The 18,172-nt window shown below is 38.2% G+C and overlaps 1 protein-coding gene across 1 annotated transcript in view; it reads right to left on the minus strand.

Annotated features, from left to right (window-relative positions):
* Nucleotides 1-2,325: 2,325 nt before the first annotated feature.
* Nucleotides 2,326-18,172, minus strand: part of GYPC (glycophorin C (Gerbich blood group)) — a 35,349-nt gene continuing 19,502 nt past the window's right edge. The window contains exons 2-3 of the mRNA XM_052792900.1: nt 10,127-10,177; nt 2,326-8,033 (exon numbers count right to left, since the gene is read on the minus strand). Of these exons, the coding sequence (XP_052648860.1) occupies nt 7,837-8,033; nt 10,127-10,177 (248 nt within the window). The 3' untranslated portion in view covers nt 2,326-7,836. The remainder of the gene's footprint in view (nt 8,034-10,126; nt 10,178-18,172) is intronic.

Here is an 18,172-nt window from a genome sequence, read left to right on the forward strand (position 1 = left end):
TCTGTGCCGTGCCTTTCATTTTTCATTCTGCTTTCTTACGTCCCAGTGTCAGAAGCATCACTCATGTCATTCAAGAAGAAAGACTGACAGAGTCCTGAGCTCCCTTCGTGGAACAATGGTCTTTATTCCTTTACCAGAAAACTGAGAGATGTAATAATCTCTCTGATTCTTCAACTTCTGTTCTGGTAGGTAAATTGTGCTGCTGCTGAATGGAAGGGAATGGAGATATTTCAGCTCTATAGTAGAATTTCTGAACACAAGGCTGTATTTATGCATAACATTACAGGAATATTAGAAAAGGTATGGAGAGCCCTGAGGGTCACATATGCATTTGTGAAAGAAAAATTTATGAATGAGGAGGAAAGCAGAAATTGACAGTAAAGAACAGAAGAAAGTGTAATTTAATTGAAATACAATATAAAATCTTATTTGAGTTAAATATGACTTACAGCGGGCTTTATTAAAATGCTATTGATCACTCCATTAGGTGTTAGAATGAATAAAGATGATTGTTCCCAGTAACCAAGAATGTGGTGTTGAGTTGCACTTTATCAGCATATCCATATGTCACATTGAGAAGGGATTTCAAGTGAATCTGCTAGCAATCCCTCAGGGATATTAAATATTTTCTTTCCAAGATACTGGAAACTGAGTGACCACTCAGATCTTCCTGGTCATTAACCGAACATCAGAAATTGGGAAACCTCTCTATGTGTAGCCCTAGCAAGACTGGCTGCAAAAGGTTTAGGTGTTACACCTTTCTTTTTTTTTAAGCTGAAATAGAAATGTTAATCAAAATCCTTGCTGGGAAGCAGGTTCATTACTGCAAGGTCTGGATGATTTTCTTTCTCGGTGTAGTCAAAACATCCTGTACTGAGGCTTTAAGTTCAGCACCAATGATAGAAGAGGTGTGAAGCAAATCATATGTATGTGTAAGATGTTGCTATGTGATGGCACATATTGCTGAAAACTCTTATTTTCACGTACTTCCCTTTATTTGGTATTTTTTCCTTTACTCAGCTCTTTGTTTCTGCTGTAAGCTTGTCAACTACTGATCATCTGTAAAGGATGAATTTGGTCCCAATACACTTTCAGTATTTCTCAGCAAACAGCCTATGGCCAATCTCCATGGAATTACATGCCATGCAGTGCCACTGGTAACAGTAAAAGCCATCACAGATTTGGGCTGCTGAAGCACCTCCAATAACACTGAATCCCATTGTCAGATGTGGTATGAAGTCAAGGTCAAACTTCCATAATGTGCTGGCTAATAATGGAGGATCCAGTATGTAGTATTCAGTAGTCTTACCTCTTTGCTTGTCATGCTGACAAGAACATTGCTTATGAAACATTTAGCTATTGCTGGCCTCCAAACAGCCCTATGTGTCAAAGTCCTATGGCACATGAAAGGCCCATATGAAGAGCTGTTCCTACCACAGCTTCTCCACTTCTGGATATTAAAACTTAGATGATCCACTGTCCTTCTGTCACCCTCCAGGTTTTCACCATTTTGAGGCATCGTTTTGACACAATAACATATCGTTTAAAGTCTTACTGTTTTTTTTTTCCAATGACAGCAATGATCTTTGAAAAAAGGGGTGGCAGTGGCAAGATTACAATACATATTATACTAGGCATAACATTTGAATATTCTTTAACTAGGGATATATTAAGATAAAAGAGAAATTGTATGGAAAGCAAGAAGAACAAAGTGGAAGTATTCACATTTGGTAGCAGTTGGGTGGAAGCAGGCCATCGATCAGTAAATACCCTTTAGATGTTTATAAGGCTGCCTAGAATTTTTAAGAATACCGTGCCTTAGATAATAGACCAGTGTACAGGTCCACACTGGCATCCACAGGGTAATGTTCCTTCAGAGAGAATTATTGTTTGATTTCTTATTTGAAGTTTGACTCCTTCTTAGATCTATCAAAAGCTTCTCTTGCATTTTTTAATGCAAACACCAGCAGAATATCTTTTAGGGTTTGCATGCTCTATTAAGAAAAATTCTAGCCTACTATTCCTTTTTGATCTACATTCTTATGAAAACAACATAATTGGCAATTCTAAAAGTTCATGGTATTTTAAAAGAGAACAAAAATATGAGAACAGTCTTTTAAATGCTGAAAATGACAACTTTAATTATAAAGTTATTTGTTTCTTCATATTTTAGCTTTTTTTTTTTTTTTCCCCCAATTCAAAATATAGTAGACTTACACCAGCAGTGTATTAATAGCTTTGGTAAATACAAACATTATACTCAGCTTTAACATACAATCAGCAGTAAGCTCTGAATGCTCTGTATTCTTTATTCTTTTCATAGCAATGCTGCAATTCAAATAGACTTTAATACAATGTATCAGATACTTTCCATCATACATACAGCTTGAAACAACAGAAAAATGGTGTGAAGGCAAAAGGTTATGCTGAAAGATCAGCACTTATAAAGTTTTCTACTTTAATTCAGTGTGTTTCTTTCTGACATGGGTGGGAATACAATTTTTTTTCAGGAAGGATAAATATAGTCAGTGAAATTCTTGTCCCGCTGAATTCAGTGGGATTTTATCCCAACCACACAGGGAACAGTTGTGTAGAGTAAGGATTCCTTATTTCCAAACACTGACAATATTACCATCTTGAACTAGAGAAGGACCTCTACTACTATAAACATTTCATTTCTTTGTAATATGGTTGGAATTTTTACTCACCATTTATGTTTTTCTTTGATATCTTTAGCTTCCTTCATTAACTACCTGAATTTCCAGACATCAGATGTGTGTTCATCGCTTCTTCAGAGGTTCTTTAGTTTTCTGTCTTGTATGAACTGCTGCTGTGAAGCTTCTGCATTTTCTAAACATACAAAGCTTCCTTATGTGAAGAGCTGAGAGATTTTAGAAAATGCAATAAACAGCTCTTAATGCATTTAACGTGAGTACTTTTTTGGTGTGTATTTACCAGCATTTTTTGATTGGACTTGCACATGCAAGGAATTCAAACACCTCATATAATTCAAAGAAATTTGTTGTCAGCAGTTACCTTCAGCAAATACACTTTGATATCTCCAAGCAGCAATATCTATTTTGTTTGATGAAAAACTGTTCTCCATCTCTATTGGCATCTGATTACCTTTTCCTACACTGTATCTTTTTACTGATTTACATCTTTTCTCAGCATTTCCTGTATTCTGTGAGGAACCCTCGCAGGCTGTAGCTAGTGGTGCTATCCTACTTATCCTGCAGCTATAAATGTTTCAGCACCTTGTCTGCTGTCCTTGCTGAAAGGGAACAGTCCTTTTTATTTTCCTGTCCTGGTGTTCCCCCAATGATCCCTAGACTTGATTTAAGAGGAAAATTGGTGCTGATGTTCTGAGGGATCCTATCATACTATTTTTAGTAGTCCCCCAAAGTGATTTGGTCCTGTTGTTCTAAACAGAAAAAAAAATGTATGTATAGTTACCTTGACTAGTGGCTGAGAAAATCCTCCCCAGGACTTCATTAATGTGCAATGGCACACTAGACCTCAGGAAAACCTGGAATGATAGAGGCCAAGCCCCAGAAAAAAATGCGTACCGTGTCCAGTAATGGGTGGCTAGATACACATTTGGGACTGACTGCTTTTGGACAGAATTACTCTGCTAAGCTGGGATACTGCTACAGGGGCTGACACTGGCAAGCAGTCATTTTTGTGCAAGGGAGGACTGTACAGGTATGCTCCAAAAATTAGAAGAAATTGAGTTCCAGGTATTAGGGCAGAATGATAGAATATTGAATCTGTGAAGACTACTTTCAAAGCTTGACAGCAAGAGATGGTTTAAAAGGAGATTAATTTCCCTTTGCAAACAATGATTTTTTCAGTGAGAGAATTTGAAAGCACCATGGACCCACTCTTAAAGCTCACTGATGTCATCAGAAATATTGTGTTTAAATCTTGTCATTTCCATATATCTTTAAAAAATGTCTTGTGTTCCTACAAGATCATATTTATCTTCTCTCTTCCAACTCCAGCAAATATTGGTCATTTTGATGCACAACTTTCTTGTACATAATTGAAAAATTACTTATATTTCCAAACGTGGACCTGTGGCTTTCTACGCAAAGTGGGATTCAACAAGCTTTCACCGGGCATTAAGGCATCAGGACAAAACCAAATTGCTTGAGGGATCATCATACTGTTCCCTTGTTTAGTGAACACTGGAGACCTATAGCACTAAATTTAACTAACTACAGAGTTTGCAGTGCTATTTTTAGACCTGTTTTCTGTGAAAATGTGGCATAGGTGAAGACTTTGTAAATCAGTCTCAGGTCAGGTTGGTCAAGTTTGATCAAATTTGACACAAGATTGGCAATCCAAAGCTAAAGCTTCTTTGAAAATTGGTTCTTGGCTGGCAGAGAGGGACAGAGTTTCTTCATTGAAAAAAGTAGATAAATAAACACATAAGTAAACGGCCAATCCTTTGCCATAGGGAAGGCAGTAGGGATCCAGATGGGAGCCTGGCGGACTGCAAGCAAGAATGGCAGTCATGGCTGGGGAGACAGAGCACCAGAGAGCTGCAGGACAACAGGCCACAGCAGTGGAGGGATCTGAGATAAAAGTATGTGGGGGAAAAAGAAACTGTTTCCTTAATTCTCCTATTCAGGAAGCAAATTGTAAAAATAAATTAATCATCAGTGATGAAAAGCTATGGCTGCCAACTGAGATGGCTCAGCGTTGTACATAATGCTTGTTTTAGCACAGCATGCTGCTTGAAGAAAGATGTTTTGCTAATTAGTCCTAAAAGTTATAGGAAGTTTGTAATGCATTCTTTTTTCAACTAAATTGAATGACTCAAGACAGGAGAGTTATTGTATGAGTAAAAAAATAGCAGGATGAGGCCATTAGAGTCTGCCAGTCGTCAGATGTCATGAGTGTTCTTCATTACAAAGCAAAATTTGTCCTGAAAAAAACAAATAAATAGAAAATCTCCACAAACCACCTCTTCTATGTGTTCAGTGTTCTTGAGTAATTTCTAAATACTGAAAGCCCTGGAATCCCAAATGATACTGTAAAAAAATAAACTAACTGAAACCATAGCTCTTGCCAGATTCACTGCTCTGCAAATATTCAACAAGTGGCTCACTACTGGTAAGGAAGCTGTTGTTGTACTCTTGGACTGTTTGTCAACCTAGGTGAATAGGAAAAATGGGCTAAAGAGATTTAATTAAGTGCCTAAGAAGGGATATAGTCAAAGACCAGTAGTTGCATTCAGTTCAGATTTAGGGGAAGCAATGACACAAAGTCTGTTGTTAACGGAACTGGTAAGAATTGGCTGAGCTCCACTGAACTCATGTTGTACCACCAGAAAATCTGGCCTCTATAGTTCCAATGTGGACAGTCTCAGTCCACCTCATAATTAAAAAACTCAAGCACACCCCAAAAGAGACACTAATTCAGGTTCTCCTGTGTATCAGGTATGACACAGTTGTCTAATTATAATAAGTAGGCTCAAGCTGCAAAAAACAGAATTTCAAGACTGTGGAGGGAGGCAGAAATTTATTACCCATATCCCTCATACCTTCCTCTAAAGTCAGTTTTCGTTAACAGCCAAACTAACATTACATGGTTCTGAGCATATAAAAGGGGACAAAACACTAGTAGTCGTCTATAGGTCCTGCTAGCCTAGCACTGGAGGAAAGTTTTTGGTGTTCCCATGCCTTGTCTGGGAGATGAAGCAGAGCTGAAGTCACCCCATTTACCCTCTCCTCAGAGGAAATATTTATATTTTTATTGAACTGGAGGGTTAGGGGTCTTCAGTTTTACAAACTCAGTCTTACAGCTAAGATAAGCTTTTTTCTCCAGCACTTGTCCTAGAAAAATAAAACCAGATTCCTTTTTCAAAAGTAGTAAAAAGGTAAAAATAATAATGTATCTTAGAAGGAAACAGGTGCAAAATATCAAAATATTTGAGATCTGCTAGTGCTGGATTTCGTGCATTTTATACTGCACTAGCCACAGAATACAATGTGGTTGTGCAATGGTATGTTACAAAAAATATCTTAAGCATTTAGTAAATTTGGCACAATTTTGATATTCTTTGGTTAAAATGCAAACATGCGGGGATTTAAGATTCAAAATCAAAGGTATTGGAATTCTAAGAATAGTTCATAGTCCTCCTCCTTCAGGTACTGAGAAAAGACTGAGATTGCAATTGAAAGACGAAAACAACCCATTTCTTCACTTAGGTCCTCAGAGTCTTTTCTTGTTCAGATCTGTCTTCTCTTACAGCATTTTTGTGGCCAATATTGATAATGAATACTGGAGTCCAGGAGCTTTCCAAGCTTTGGTGCAAAGAAGTGAGCACAAGTCATCAGGAACAATGTCTTGAAAGCACAATTGCAGATTATTTTATATATATGTACACACATATATAGATCAAAACAGGAGAAAACATACCGAGTTGAGCAGAGCTCATCAGTGTCTTATTTGTTATTGTGTGTTTCTCCCCCTCTATTTTCAGTAGTCCAGGGCACCATCGCAGCTGGGGATGAGCAGGTGCAGAGAACAATTATTCTACTTCTGGAGCTAATTGTGGGCTTCAATTAGGAAGCCAACTTATTGGGGTAAAGAAACTCATTACTGTCGATTCTTAGGCAAGGAATAAGATCTTTTCATGTGACCCACCATGACTAATCTATTTATTTATTTATAATAAAGCATCGATGGTCAGTGTAATTCTCTTATCTAGCATGATGCAAAGGATATACAGAGGCCATACAGAGGGAGACATCAATACAAGCCAGTGGTATGCAGATGAACAAGCTGCTTTATAGTGGCAGTCTTATGGTTGCATTGGTATAAGGTTTATCAGTATCTGCACCAGAACTGAATTCCTCTCCCTGCAAAAATCCAAAATCCTGCTGGTGGGCATTCGAGAGAATTTTCCAATGCAAAATAAATAAATAAATACTCAGACAAAAATATCTTACATGAAAAAATCTAGTTGAGCTCCGTTGTTTCAAAAAGCCTGCTCAAACCAAGATGCTTTACCTTTTAACATGTATCTATTTATGCATGCATGCAGGGAACCTACCAACTAATTGGAATCATATTTGTAAGTCTACTGACTATCATATACTACACTGTAAATTCCAACATTTTGCAGTTCTCAAGCTGCCATGCAGAGGGAGTTAGAAATAAATCCTTCATTCTTACATCTTCCATGTTTTCCAATAGTTTTATTTCTTTGAAGTGTCTTTGATTTTTATATACATAAAATTCAAAAAATTAAAAAAAAAAATCCCAATCTAAATCCCCAAACAAACAAAACAAACTCCCCTGCGCCAATAAAATTGCACATTTAAGGGGAGGGGGGAGATATCTGGGCTAGAAAGCTATTTTTGTTCCAGCTACATCAGCTTTATCTAGTTTAATGTTTGTTCTGTGACCATTTGAAATTCAATTTCAGTTAGTTCTGTATCATATCAGCATAGGATGCATCATTAACTCTAAGAGGATGTTTTCCATTGGCATCTGCTATTTTCACCAAATGTCAAGGCTTGACATTTGCTATCTTTATCTGGTTTTGGTGTATCACTCATACTGAGATTTTGTTTCTTCTTATCTGATATTGATTTCAACTGTGACCAGCTGTGTTGCTAATAAAATCAACAGGCAAGTATCTAGCATTTAGTTCTTCACCGGTAGAGGAAAAGAAACAACCCAGTGACAAAAAAAGTAAAGAGATACTTTTCAATTAGGACGCTTGCTTGTATCCTCATATTATCCATCTCTTAGCACTTCTGTTGATGTAGCATTTCTGATTGATTCCCTTCGGGGAGGCTCCATGGAAATCCTTGCCTCTCAAATGAAATATTCCTTTTTGCTCTCATCCACTGCTTCCTGGAGAGCGGGGTCATTTTTCAAAGCGGCATCTGCGCTTTCGGCAAACTCAGTTCCTTTTGCCTCGTTGGTGTGGTAGGTGCCCTTATGCCTGTACATGTACCGGACCATCACCACCAGCAGGCAAATGAGGACAAATACCACTGCAGCTATCACACCTGGAGGAAAGAGACCAGTTAAGTATATTGCCAGTAATGAAATACGAGCAGTATCTCACAGCCAGACATGACAACTTGAATTACTTGATAGAGGAAAGCCCATGTATCACAAGACGTTCACATGTTGCAGTGGGCAGAGTCAGAACAGAGTGTGACACTGCAAAGCACAAGATGGGATACAGATACTGCAAGAATGCAGGTCAAATTCTCACTAGCTTTCTTTCAAATCAATGGCTTGATTTGGTTGAACTCATTGGAGCTAAAAGTTCATTACAAAATGAGGAGAAATAAGAGAACATAAAGGAAAACCAATAGGTTTCTTTCATCCTTCTGGTAACATATACCCCGGGGAGTTTGCAGGCAACCTGACCCTGCCTCCACATGTGTACTCAATTTCAGGAGAAGTACAGGGCACTAGCTATTTCTTGGGAGACATTCAATAAATAGCAGGAGCTGTGTGACTGTAGTACTGCTCTGTATTTGCAAGCTGCCATTTCATGCTGTGCTCTAATTAAGAAAGTCTGATTGTAATGAATATGGAATTGACACCTGGGAGGAGGAAGGGATTCTGGGTAGATCTTTCCTGTCTCCTGGACTAAGGCTAATTACTAGCAATGTGTTGACTGGACAAAAATTTCCATAGGTAACCCAAATGTACATAGGACTAAATGGTAAATGGAAGCACTCCTAGTGAAGGAAAGTAAATTCAAGTTCCAGGAGTAAACCAAACATTAAAGAAATACACAATAAAAAGCACCAGAAGAGGACACTCCTAGGAAAATCTCGTATGTGGAATGTGAAGGTGCTGTGAGGATGAAATAGGTAGGAATTCATCTGACTCATTGTCGGTATCTACAGTTCAGGAGGCTCTATCTCAGTTACTCCCCTTGGGCTTCCTCTGCTGTCAGTGGATGGTGTGTGTCTGGGGTGACTCTTCTTCTAAAACTGAATTCCTACATTTGGTCAGATGAATTGCTCCCTGGAAATGCCTACTATTATTTGACAAAGAGGGGTATGTGGACAATATCTCTCTTCTGTCCCGTGTTGAAGATATGTGGCAGGAGTGGGTATCTCCAAAGCTTTAGATTTATCAGCATCAGTAAACTGAGTGGGGATACCCTATTGGCATGAAAACAGGGGAATGGACAGAATATTAGCAGGGTAAATAAAAATTACAACTCTGTCTTAAAAAATATGCCTGCAATGTTATTCTGCAGATTTTATGGTGCCTGGTTCTGGAAAGTGAAGTTACTGCTAGCAGAAATGAAATTGCTTATACAAAGAACTTTAGGTTTACAATAATATCATAGTTGCAGTGGGGGCTTCATCAATTTTTAGGACCTCACTGGTATCCCTTGACACAAGAGGCTTTAATAGGCTTTGGATGTAGCACAATATTAATAAGCCTAAGGGACTAAGTACAAATCAATTTACCTGCCACTTGTTCATAGAAAGCTGAAATTAAAGTTACGGGAGATGGGACCTGAGGGAAATATAGCAGAACCTCACCAATTTGCACTAATGATTGGTATACCCCCTTGTGAATGACTGAAATTAGTGCGTTAGCATGGAAATGAACAAACACAATAAAAATCAAGACAGGGTCTCTCCGTGAACATAGCTTTGCTTATTTATTCTGACAATTGTATTTAGTTTAAATGCATGAGAGAGCTTTAATAGAACACGAGAAAATGCACTGTGGTATATTCTGTAAAAATAAAGGGTCAGCTGGTATGAGCCAGCATGGCTCAAATCAAAGGTGCTATACCAGTTCTGTATTAAATGACAATCTTGGCCCAGTGAATAATGAAGTATATCAGAGGTTGACTTTGCTGCTGGACAGTTAGGTATTTTGTCCTAAAATGAGGAATGGATGGGGGTGGTACTGCTCACTATATGGTTTATGCTCATTATCTCATCTCGTTATCTTGCCAATAGCCCCTCTGGGAGCAGATTTCCCACTGGCCTAATTAACTCTAATTGTGTTGCTCCTGTTGTCTTGTCAGCAAAGTAGGGGTTTTGCAAAATGCAAGAAATCAACCAACCCGCTGTTTTAATTCTAATGGTGCTGCTTAGTACGGTCTGCTACTTACCTCCAATAACAGCCACATCTGCTCCAGCTGTGGGGCTCTCAATGTCTCCAGCTATAAATAGATTAGAATATACAAAAGTTAATTAAAGAAAAAGGAATTGGATCATATGTAACAGCAGTGACTGTACTGGTGGTGCTGTATTATTTTAACCTCTCAAACTCAGAACTTAAACAAGATCTCTCATTAGCAAAAGACATTTATGAAACTTCTCATTAGAGTTAGCTGTACTGTAACAGTTTTCTGCCACCATAACACTGGAAAATAAATAGCTAGCACATTATGCAAACTATCACGGCCCTCAGGGAAACACCTACTGTTTATTATGAGCACTTACCTGTAACATCCTCCAGTGAATGATTAAATTAAGAACGTTTAGGTACTGTGATTACTCTCAGAAAGGTAGTTTTGGGAAAAAAAATATTGGTGCCTATTTATTTTCCCAATTATGGCTCTTCTGAGTATGGTCTGGATCTTGATTTGATGCAAATTAATCTGGCTGTATTGATTTCAATTAGTATTTATTTATCTGCAATATTCTGTTTTTAATCTTAGCATTTGTTTTCTTTTAAACCTACATTTGGAATCAAGGCAAGCCTGTTAGGTGTGTCTTATAAAACACAGTCCCCACTTAGAGTAAGTCTGAATTCAGTGCTGATAAATCAAATTATGTTCTTTACTGGATTATAATTTATAAAAAAAGATAACTTTGCAATTTAAATGCAAAAGAGAAGTACTTGACCGTGTCTTTTTAAGAAGTAAGAAATTGGTTTGAAAAGTTGTAAGCTGCTGAAAGGGCAGTTAGAATTTGAATTACATTTTGATCTTAATTATAGCACTTACTAAGAACATCCAAAACAACTAATGATTAGCCGAAGTGTTTTAAAGGGGAGAAGAAAAAAAAAAAATCCTAAAGAATGGTAAGGATTTTTCTCTCCTTATTGTTTGATATAGACCTTAAGTGAAAGCAAATTCATATAGACAAGCATTTCTTCACTAGCTTCCCCTTAGCTTATCAGGGTACAATTCTGATCTTGTTTTCTCCTCCTTATTTCATGCCATTTGTATCAGCCCACTTAGTCATGAATTATGTGAATGTCTGAGAAGGTGATGAACCCCTGGAGTTTTTCCATGCTAGGTTTATGATAGGACACTCCTTCCTTTCTTTATTATTGTACTATTTATGCAATTCTAAATGATACTGGTTTCCGAACAAGTCAAATAATAGCTTTATGTGTGGTCTTTTTTTTATTTCCCTTTGGTAAATACAGCGGATAGAAAACTTCCTGGAAAAGGTAAAAATGGTAATTCCAAAACCTTCTATAAATTCAACAGTGGCACTATGGCTGATATCTGGCTCTCCTTTTGCTAAATCTGTGATATATGATGCAAGAATAAGACAGTATCAGCAGCTCTCTCCTTACTCATGTCCGGTCCCTTATATCAAATTGCAATAAACTGAGGAGAGCTGAGATTCAAAGTATCCCCCTCTTCCCAAACATGGGAGATGCTTTTTCTAGAAAGTAGGAGTACTTTCCTCTGCCCCAGAGATCCTTCCCACATTTTCTTGCAGTTGTACTGTGATGGAAAGATTGAACATGCCTTGTGTAATTTAAAAACTCAAATTATGTCTACGTCCATTCAAAACCCGTGTACCTCCGAAGAGATTAATTGCTTCAAGGTCAAACTGTTCTGTATTTCTTTATACACCAAATATATGCTGCATGCCCGAAAAGCAGGCTCCTCTACAGCAATCAAATATTTGAAAGTGTGAATTCTAAAGTGCTTCCCTAGCCACACAGCTTGCTTCCAAACATTAATTCCAGATCAAATCACTATCCCTTTAATTATAAAAAGGTATGCTAGTAACTCTCTGCTCTTTCCTCTCATTCCCAGGTGCCTCTCAGATTCAGATAACAAGCAGGTGCCTTATCTCTAGTACTTGCCACCACAGTGCTTTTTGATAATGGATTACAGTATCACCACTTTGCAGAAAAGTTTTCATTTCCATACTGTACTTTCTAAGTTTTCAGAAGACTGCTGGGCCCATCTTGAGCTATCCTGTAGTCAGCACTGATCTGTTAAGCTGACAATGCTGTGCTATTCAGCAACCACCTAACACCTTGGTGTGGCTTCACTCACCACAGTTCCCATTTAACTGCAAGCACAAGAGCCTGAATTCTCCTTTGTGTGTCGACTTTTGACCACGGAATGGGCTTGCTGTCCTCCCAGATGGCCTTTTGCTGCATCATCCAGAGTGCCAGGACACTGCAGGTACCACCAATGACCAGAAGTTTCCAGGGTCTGCTCCCCACATCAGTTTTGGAGCAACAATGATGGAGGGGAGAGAGGGACCCTCAATGCCTGTCTCACAGACTCAGAAATTTCACTTTGTCCAAAAATAGCTATGTGATTCATGGCAACATCACAATATTGCTAGGCAGCAAGGGAAGGTATCAGTGTCATTCAAGATTCAAGCAGTATCACCCTTCACAAAACATGAGGAAAATGCAAGGCATGCACTCATGAAATGAGGGCGTCTTGCCAAAGCAGGGTTAAGACAACAGCCACTATCCACACGGGAATCCATGCTTGGCCAGGAACCTCAGCGTGGTCTCTCTAAACATCAGCTCATTCTATGTGAGAAACACACTGCATTACTGTAGGACTGAATCTTCACTTTCTGAGGCAGAAAAAATATACAAGGTACCGGAGGAATTTTTAGAAGAGCAATGGATGTAGGCTTGGCCTCTTGTACCTTCTTTATTCTGCTCTTCTTCACATGCAGAGGACTCAGAGGTCTGTATTTCAGTAACTTCTCTTACACCTGTTTTGGTTATTTTCCTTTCTTTCAAGGACATCTTTTGTGTTATCTGCTGCTAAATTGTCCTTGCAAAACTTCCTCTCACTGTCATACTGGCCCTTGTCCATAGGTACAATCTGGTCCTGAAGAGTTTAGACAGTGTTGTTATTTAGTGCCATTCGTTGCCATGACATGCAGAAATCAAAAGATTGTGGGAAAAGTTGTTTTTTATAAAATCTCTGGCCATCAGAATGAGTTGGCTAAATCAAGACTAGAACATCCAAATCAAATTGCCTGTTGTTGGAAAGTATGTTTCTAAAAGTCAGAATGAAAGGAAAGAAATGTCTTTGTGCCATGACCTGAAATTCATCAAATTCCAGTTCTGCCCATAAATTTATAGATAAGGAACTTTGCAATAGAACGACAATTGCTACCTGTCTCATTCTCATCAATCAAATCATGCTGAGAAGGCAGCAGCCTCTGAAAGCCCCAGGAATATTCCTGACTTAAATACTGCAAGCAGATCTCTGCCTTTGTGCTTCAAAGGTGAAAAGCCAGTACAATTAGCTTTTATGTTAATGTAGCCAGTGGTGAGATTTTCCTGCTAAATTTGTTGGTAAATTTGTTAAAGCATCTCCTCCAGGTGCTATTTTCCAATAAAACTTGGCTTTTATTAATTTTGATAGGTTTTTTTTTCTAGTTTCAATTGATCCCATTCCATTTTGGCTGAGGAGCACTTGTTTGAAGGAGGCAGGTCCAGCAGTGAAAATGTTTGAGGTTCAGCACTCTCCTTGTTTTGCTATGCACTTCTCTTGGTAGTTGTAATGGTTTCTTTTGTTCTTTAAATTGCAAAACTGAACCACTAAAATCCATAAGTCACTTCCTGTTCAAAAATTATGACACTGGCTTTAAAATAATTTAAAACTTTTTTGTTTACCTTTTCTTTCATACCTGAGCTTCATTCAAGTCTTAATTTCCAGCCCTTCTCTACAATGCCAAAACCAAAATGCACTTTGTAGATGAAAACTGAGGTTTTGGCATGATTTTGTGACACCAGGAAACAGGACTTTAAGTAAAACACAAAGTATTATGAGAATCCTGACAAGACTTATCAGTGAGCTACTTTAGAAGCATAACCATGTTAAGACATTCAAAGTGACAAGCCATTCAACTTACATGGTGATAGGAAGGGGCATATTCATTCCCCAAATACATTCTCCCATCCAGCATAGAAAGCATAGATTTTAGATCCTGCTACTTGCAGAAAACAATACCTTATGTGCTTCTGTGGCTACTGTCACTGACACATGGGATAAACTTGCAGAGAGGTTCAAGCTTTCTCATTTTTCAGGCACAGTTTTTGCCTGCTAAAGGAGTTTCCAAGACAAAAATCTGGTACTTGCACCCTTAGTGGTTTTGCAGTCAGCACTGTGTTTAGCAATTTGTGTACCTATATGTTTGCTTGTTGTGGATTTACACATGGAAAAGGCATGAAAGGGAAACCGTACCTGCGAAGGGATCCCCATTTGGCACATTTGATATGAATGTATGGGAATCATCCTACAGGATAGATCTAATCTACTGGTGTGTAATCCATAAGGGCAATGTGATGGGGTAACATAGACCTTACCCCAAACTTCTCAGTGTCTCTCTCATTTCCCAAGATAAAGCTCCAAACTAAAGCTGGACAAGTGCTTACTGTTAAGTAGTGTTGAATATAGAAAGAAAAGCCTGAGATTACAGCTCATGTTGTCACAATTTCCTTGCAGCTGTGGGTGATACTGCTGTTTTGGAGAGGGTGAGTCAAGCTGAGTGAGTATACAGATATCTATGTGTGATAACTAGCTTTTACAACGAAGTTTTCAAAGCCACTCAACACCAGTCAGGCAGCACTGCTCCTGCTCCTGCCTTTCAGGATTTTCCTACCCATAAGCTTGTGCTTTTGATTCTTAGCAACTTAAGCCATCTTTTATCACGATGCTCCATTGCTACCTGCTTGTGGTTACACTCTCAGGCGAAGCCTTGGCTGCTCTAATTACACTCAAGTAGGTCTCTAAGTGCTTTCTTGGGCAACCCATTTTCTCTCTTGATGTACCTGTTCATTGCAAAAGAAGTGCTTGAAATTCATTCAATCCCTGCGAATGCTGAGCTGAGGTCCTTAGGGCGGTGATTTCCTTCTTAGGGCTTTCCTAGGTGTGCAGACTAGGAAACGCACAGTAAGATTTCATCTTTAATCAGCTCACCTAACCACCTTATGAAAAACACGGCTGCTAGTGGGACTTTTCCAGGTGAGGAACAACCCAACCTTATCTCGGTATATCCATGGATGTGCTCTGCAGAACTGCTCCAAGTATTGACCGTATCATTGCAGGAAGTGGTGTGTAAGCAGTCTGTAGGCTGAAATGTGTCTTTTGAATTCAACTATTAAATGTTTAATGGTTTTGTCTTAAATATTAGTACTATCTATCTGTGCACTTCCAGTAAACAAGGGAGATGTTCAAACTGAATAACATCCAGTTACTGATTCAGGCCAGATATAAATGTAATTCAGAGAAGGATTTTGCCTCTGTATTGATTGTTCTTTCATACGTTCATACATTTGAAAGAGAGCTTTAAGTATAACTGGAAACTAATGAAATACAGTTTACTCAGTAATACCGAGTCTAGTAAATTATGGTCTATTTTTTGGGTTGTATCAATTGACCTAGCACAACATACTATACCAATTTTGCCTTATTTTAAAAAAGTTGTAATTTTAAAGGAATACTGCCCTTTTTTATGTGAAGAATTTAGGTGGGGTTTCAAAACCACTCATCGCTGATCTAGTTCCTTCCATTGAAGACAGTAGTAAGGTATTTGATTGGGTTCGGTAAAATATTATAAACTTCTGAAAGTATTGATGGATCTACAGAGTCCACCAGGAAGCTTGTGCAATTGTTAAAAACCTTTACTAAAATTTTTGCAATTTTTAATTTTTTAATATCATGTATATAAAAATTTATTTCTTATAACTGTTCCTTTCCCAGGGGCTCTCTTCTGTTCTTTATATGCTCTTCTGCAGTCATCATTCCTCTTGACTGTAAAACCAGGTCTTAATGTGTCCCTATTGCCATCACTGATGCAAGACTTTTCTTACCACACATTTAGTATGGAACAACTAATGAAGTCTTAACATCTCCATTGTTTATGCAACTGTGGTATGTCCTCCTTGCCCTTTGGTTTATGTTTGTGCCTTGCCAACACATTGCATTCATGAGAAAATCATTAATCTATTAACCTTAGCATACTGATTTAATTTACAAGCTATAGTTAGAACTGGTTCACTGCAGCTGCATGTGTAAAAATGAGTTGAACCAACTTCTGAAAACTTCATGTTAAAAATATGTTAATTGCTCAAGCTGCTCTCTGGCCTGTGTTACGATATCAGATGCATTGCACTGAGGCCTTTCTGGATTAAAAAAAAAATGTCATTACCTATTTTAATATTTGCCAGTAAGTGCGCGGTGCCCTGCCAGAGCTGGCATCTCTTATCCCGCAGGGTCATCAGCCTGAACCCATCAATTTGACACATTCTGCTGAAAAAGCCATCACCATCTCCCATTAGATAATGAAACACATCAAGGCTGTTCTTTCAAAATTAAGGAACAGTTTCTCATCTGTCAATCTGGACAAGAGACAGAATAATTTGGCTTCCATTTATATACTAAATTATTATAAGGACAATAATGGTGACATACAACAACCACCACATGATCTTTTGGGTAAGTAAATGGACTGTGCTCCAAATGTAAGGTAAATCATGCAGACTAAAAATATCTACAAAATTAAAATACACAGGGCCCAATCCTCTTTCTATCCTAGCTAGCAAGTACTTTATCATTAATTCCAAGAAGACAAAATCCAGTCTCATTCAATTAACATAAAGGTCTGTTCAAGACTTTTCACACTTTGTAATACAGTGAGGATAAAAGGGCATTATCAAATTAGTTTAATTAGATTAAGATTGCCACATAATTTTAGTAGTTCACATTTGATTCTGGTACACAGTGTCAGCAAAATATTTTTGTACCATTATAGAGCGTTATAAAGTAAATAAGAGAAAAATATGTTTTCCAGTGTTTGAGGGAGTAATGGTTTCACTCACACAGTTTCTCCTTCTTTTGGGAAGTTGAATTGCACTTGGGTCTTAGGGAAAATCAGAGATGGACAAATGGACTAAAAGTCAGCTTGTCAAAACATAATCATATGATATCCCTTAATGAAAAGAGGGAGAAGGAGAAAATGTTCATGAAATTTAGGAAGTTATTTTAGGTGAAAAATAATAAGGATCTTTTAAAACTGAACAGATATTCTGTATTTTGAAACAAAAATTTTAAATAATTAAAAAAGAGAAGAAAATTGTGTTTTAACAGATTACATAATCTAAACAAAACACAGATTTTTTAGTTAAATCAAACTTTTCTGTTTATCCCCCACAAGAACTGGAAAAACCCCAAATTCCCCTTTCAGTTCAAACCGCATGCTTTTTTTTTTTTTTAATGCACTTTCTAGAGACATACATTAAAGTACTTTAGCTCCTTAGCTCAGGGTGGTTGAATACCAACCACCAATTCTGATGGCAATTAAGCAAAGTGAATCCCGTAAGAGCATTAAAATGGCAATGCCCCCTTAGAAGTACTATAAATGTGGCAACCTTAAAGCTCCCATACAGCACAGTACTTGAGAGACAGCTTACTGTAGGTCCCTGAGTCCCCTCCGGTAACAGATATTTAATGTCTTCTGTGTATTCACACTGATGTATATACAGTATATATATACTGTATATATACAGTAAAAAATTATCAGAGAAATTCAGATAGATCTGTCTGCTGCTCATAGCATCAGGAGGAATGAGAGGGTTTCAGGGTTGGCAGAAGAAACCCAGAGCAGAGGAGAGGTTAGAGAAAGGACCTGCCTCCCTGGCACTGGAGCTCCTTAGCAAGTGGGCAAGGAAGCTCACAAAAGGATGCTGCGGAAGTCTTGTCTTTAGAGATGGGATGTGGGAAGTCACCAAGGTTCACCCCGTGGTGGTCTTGCCGCTCATGTATAGTTGCTGGTTTTTGGTGTGCCTCTATGGCAAAGCTGCTTGATGTCTGAAGAGCAAATGCTGCCTTCTTATCATACAAAGGGTGAGTGATGTGTGTGGACCTGGAAGAAGGTCTAACCTTTTTCAAAAAATGCTGCATGTGGCAACTTGCAAGTTGTGC

This window comes from Harpia harpyja, chromosome 7 (genome assembly GCF_026419915.1).
Source record: "Harpia harpyja isolate bHarHar1 chromosome 7, bHarHar1 primary haplotype, whole genome shotgun sequence".
Classification (NCBI taxonomy): Eukaryota; Metazoa; Chordata; class Aves; order Accipitriformes; family Accipitridae; genus Harpia; species Harpia harpyja.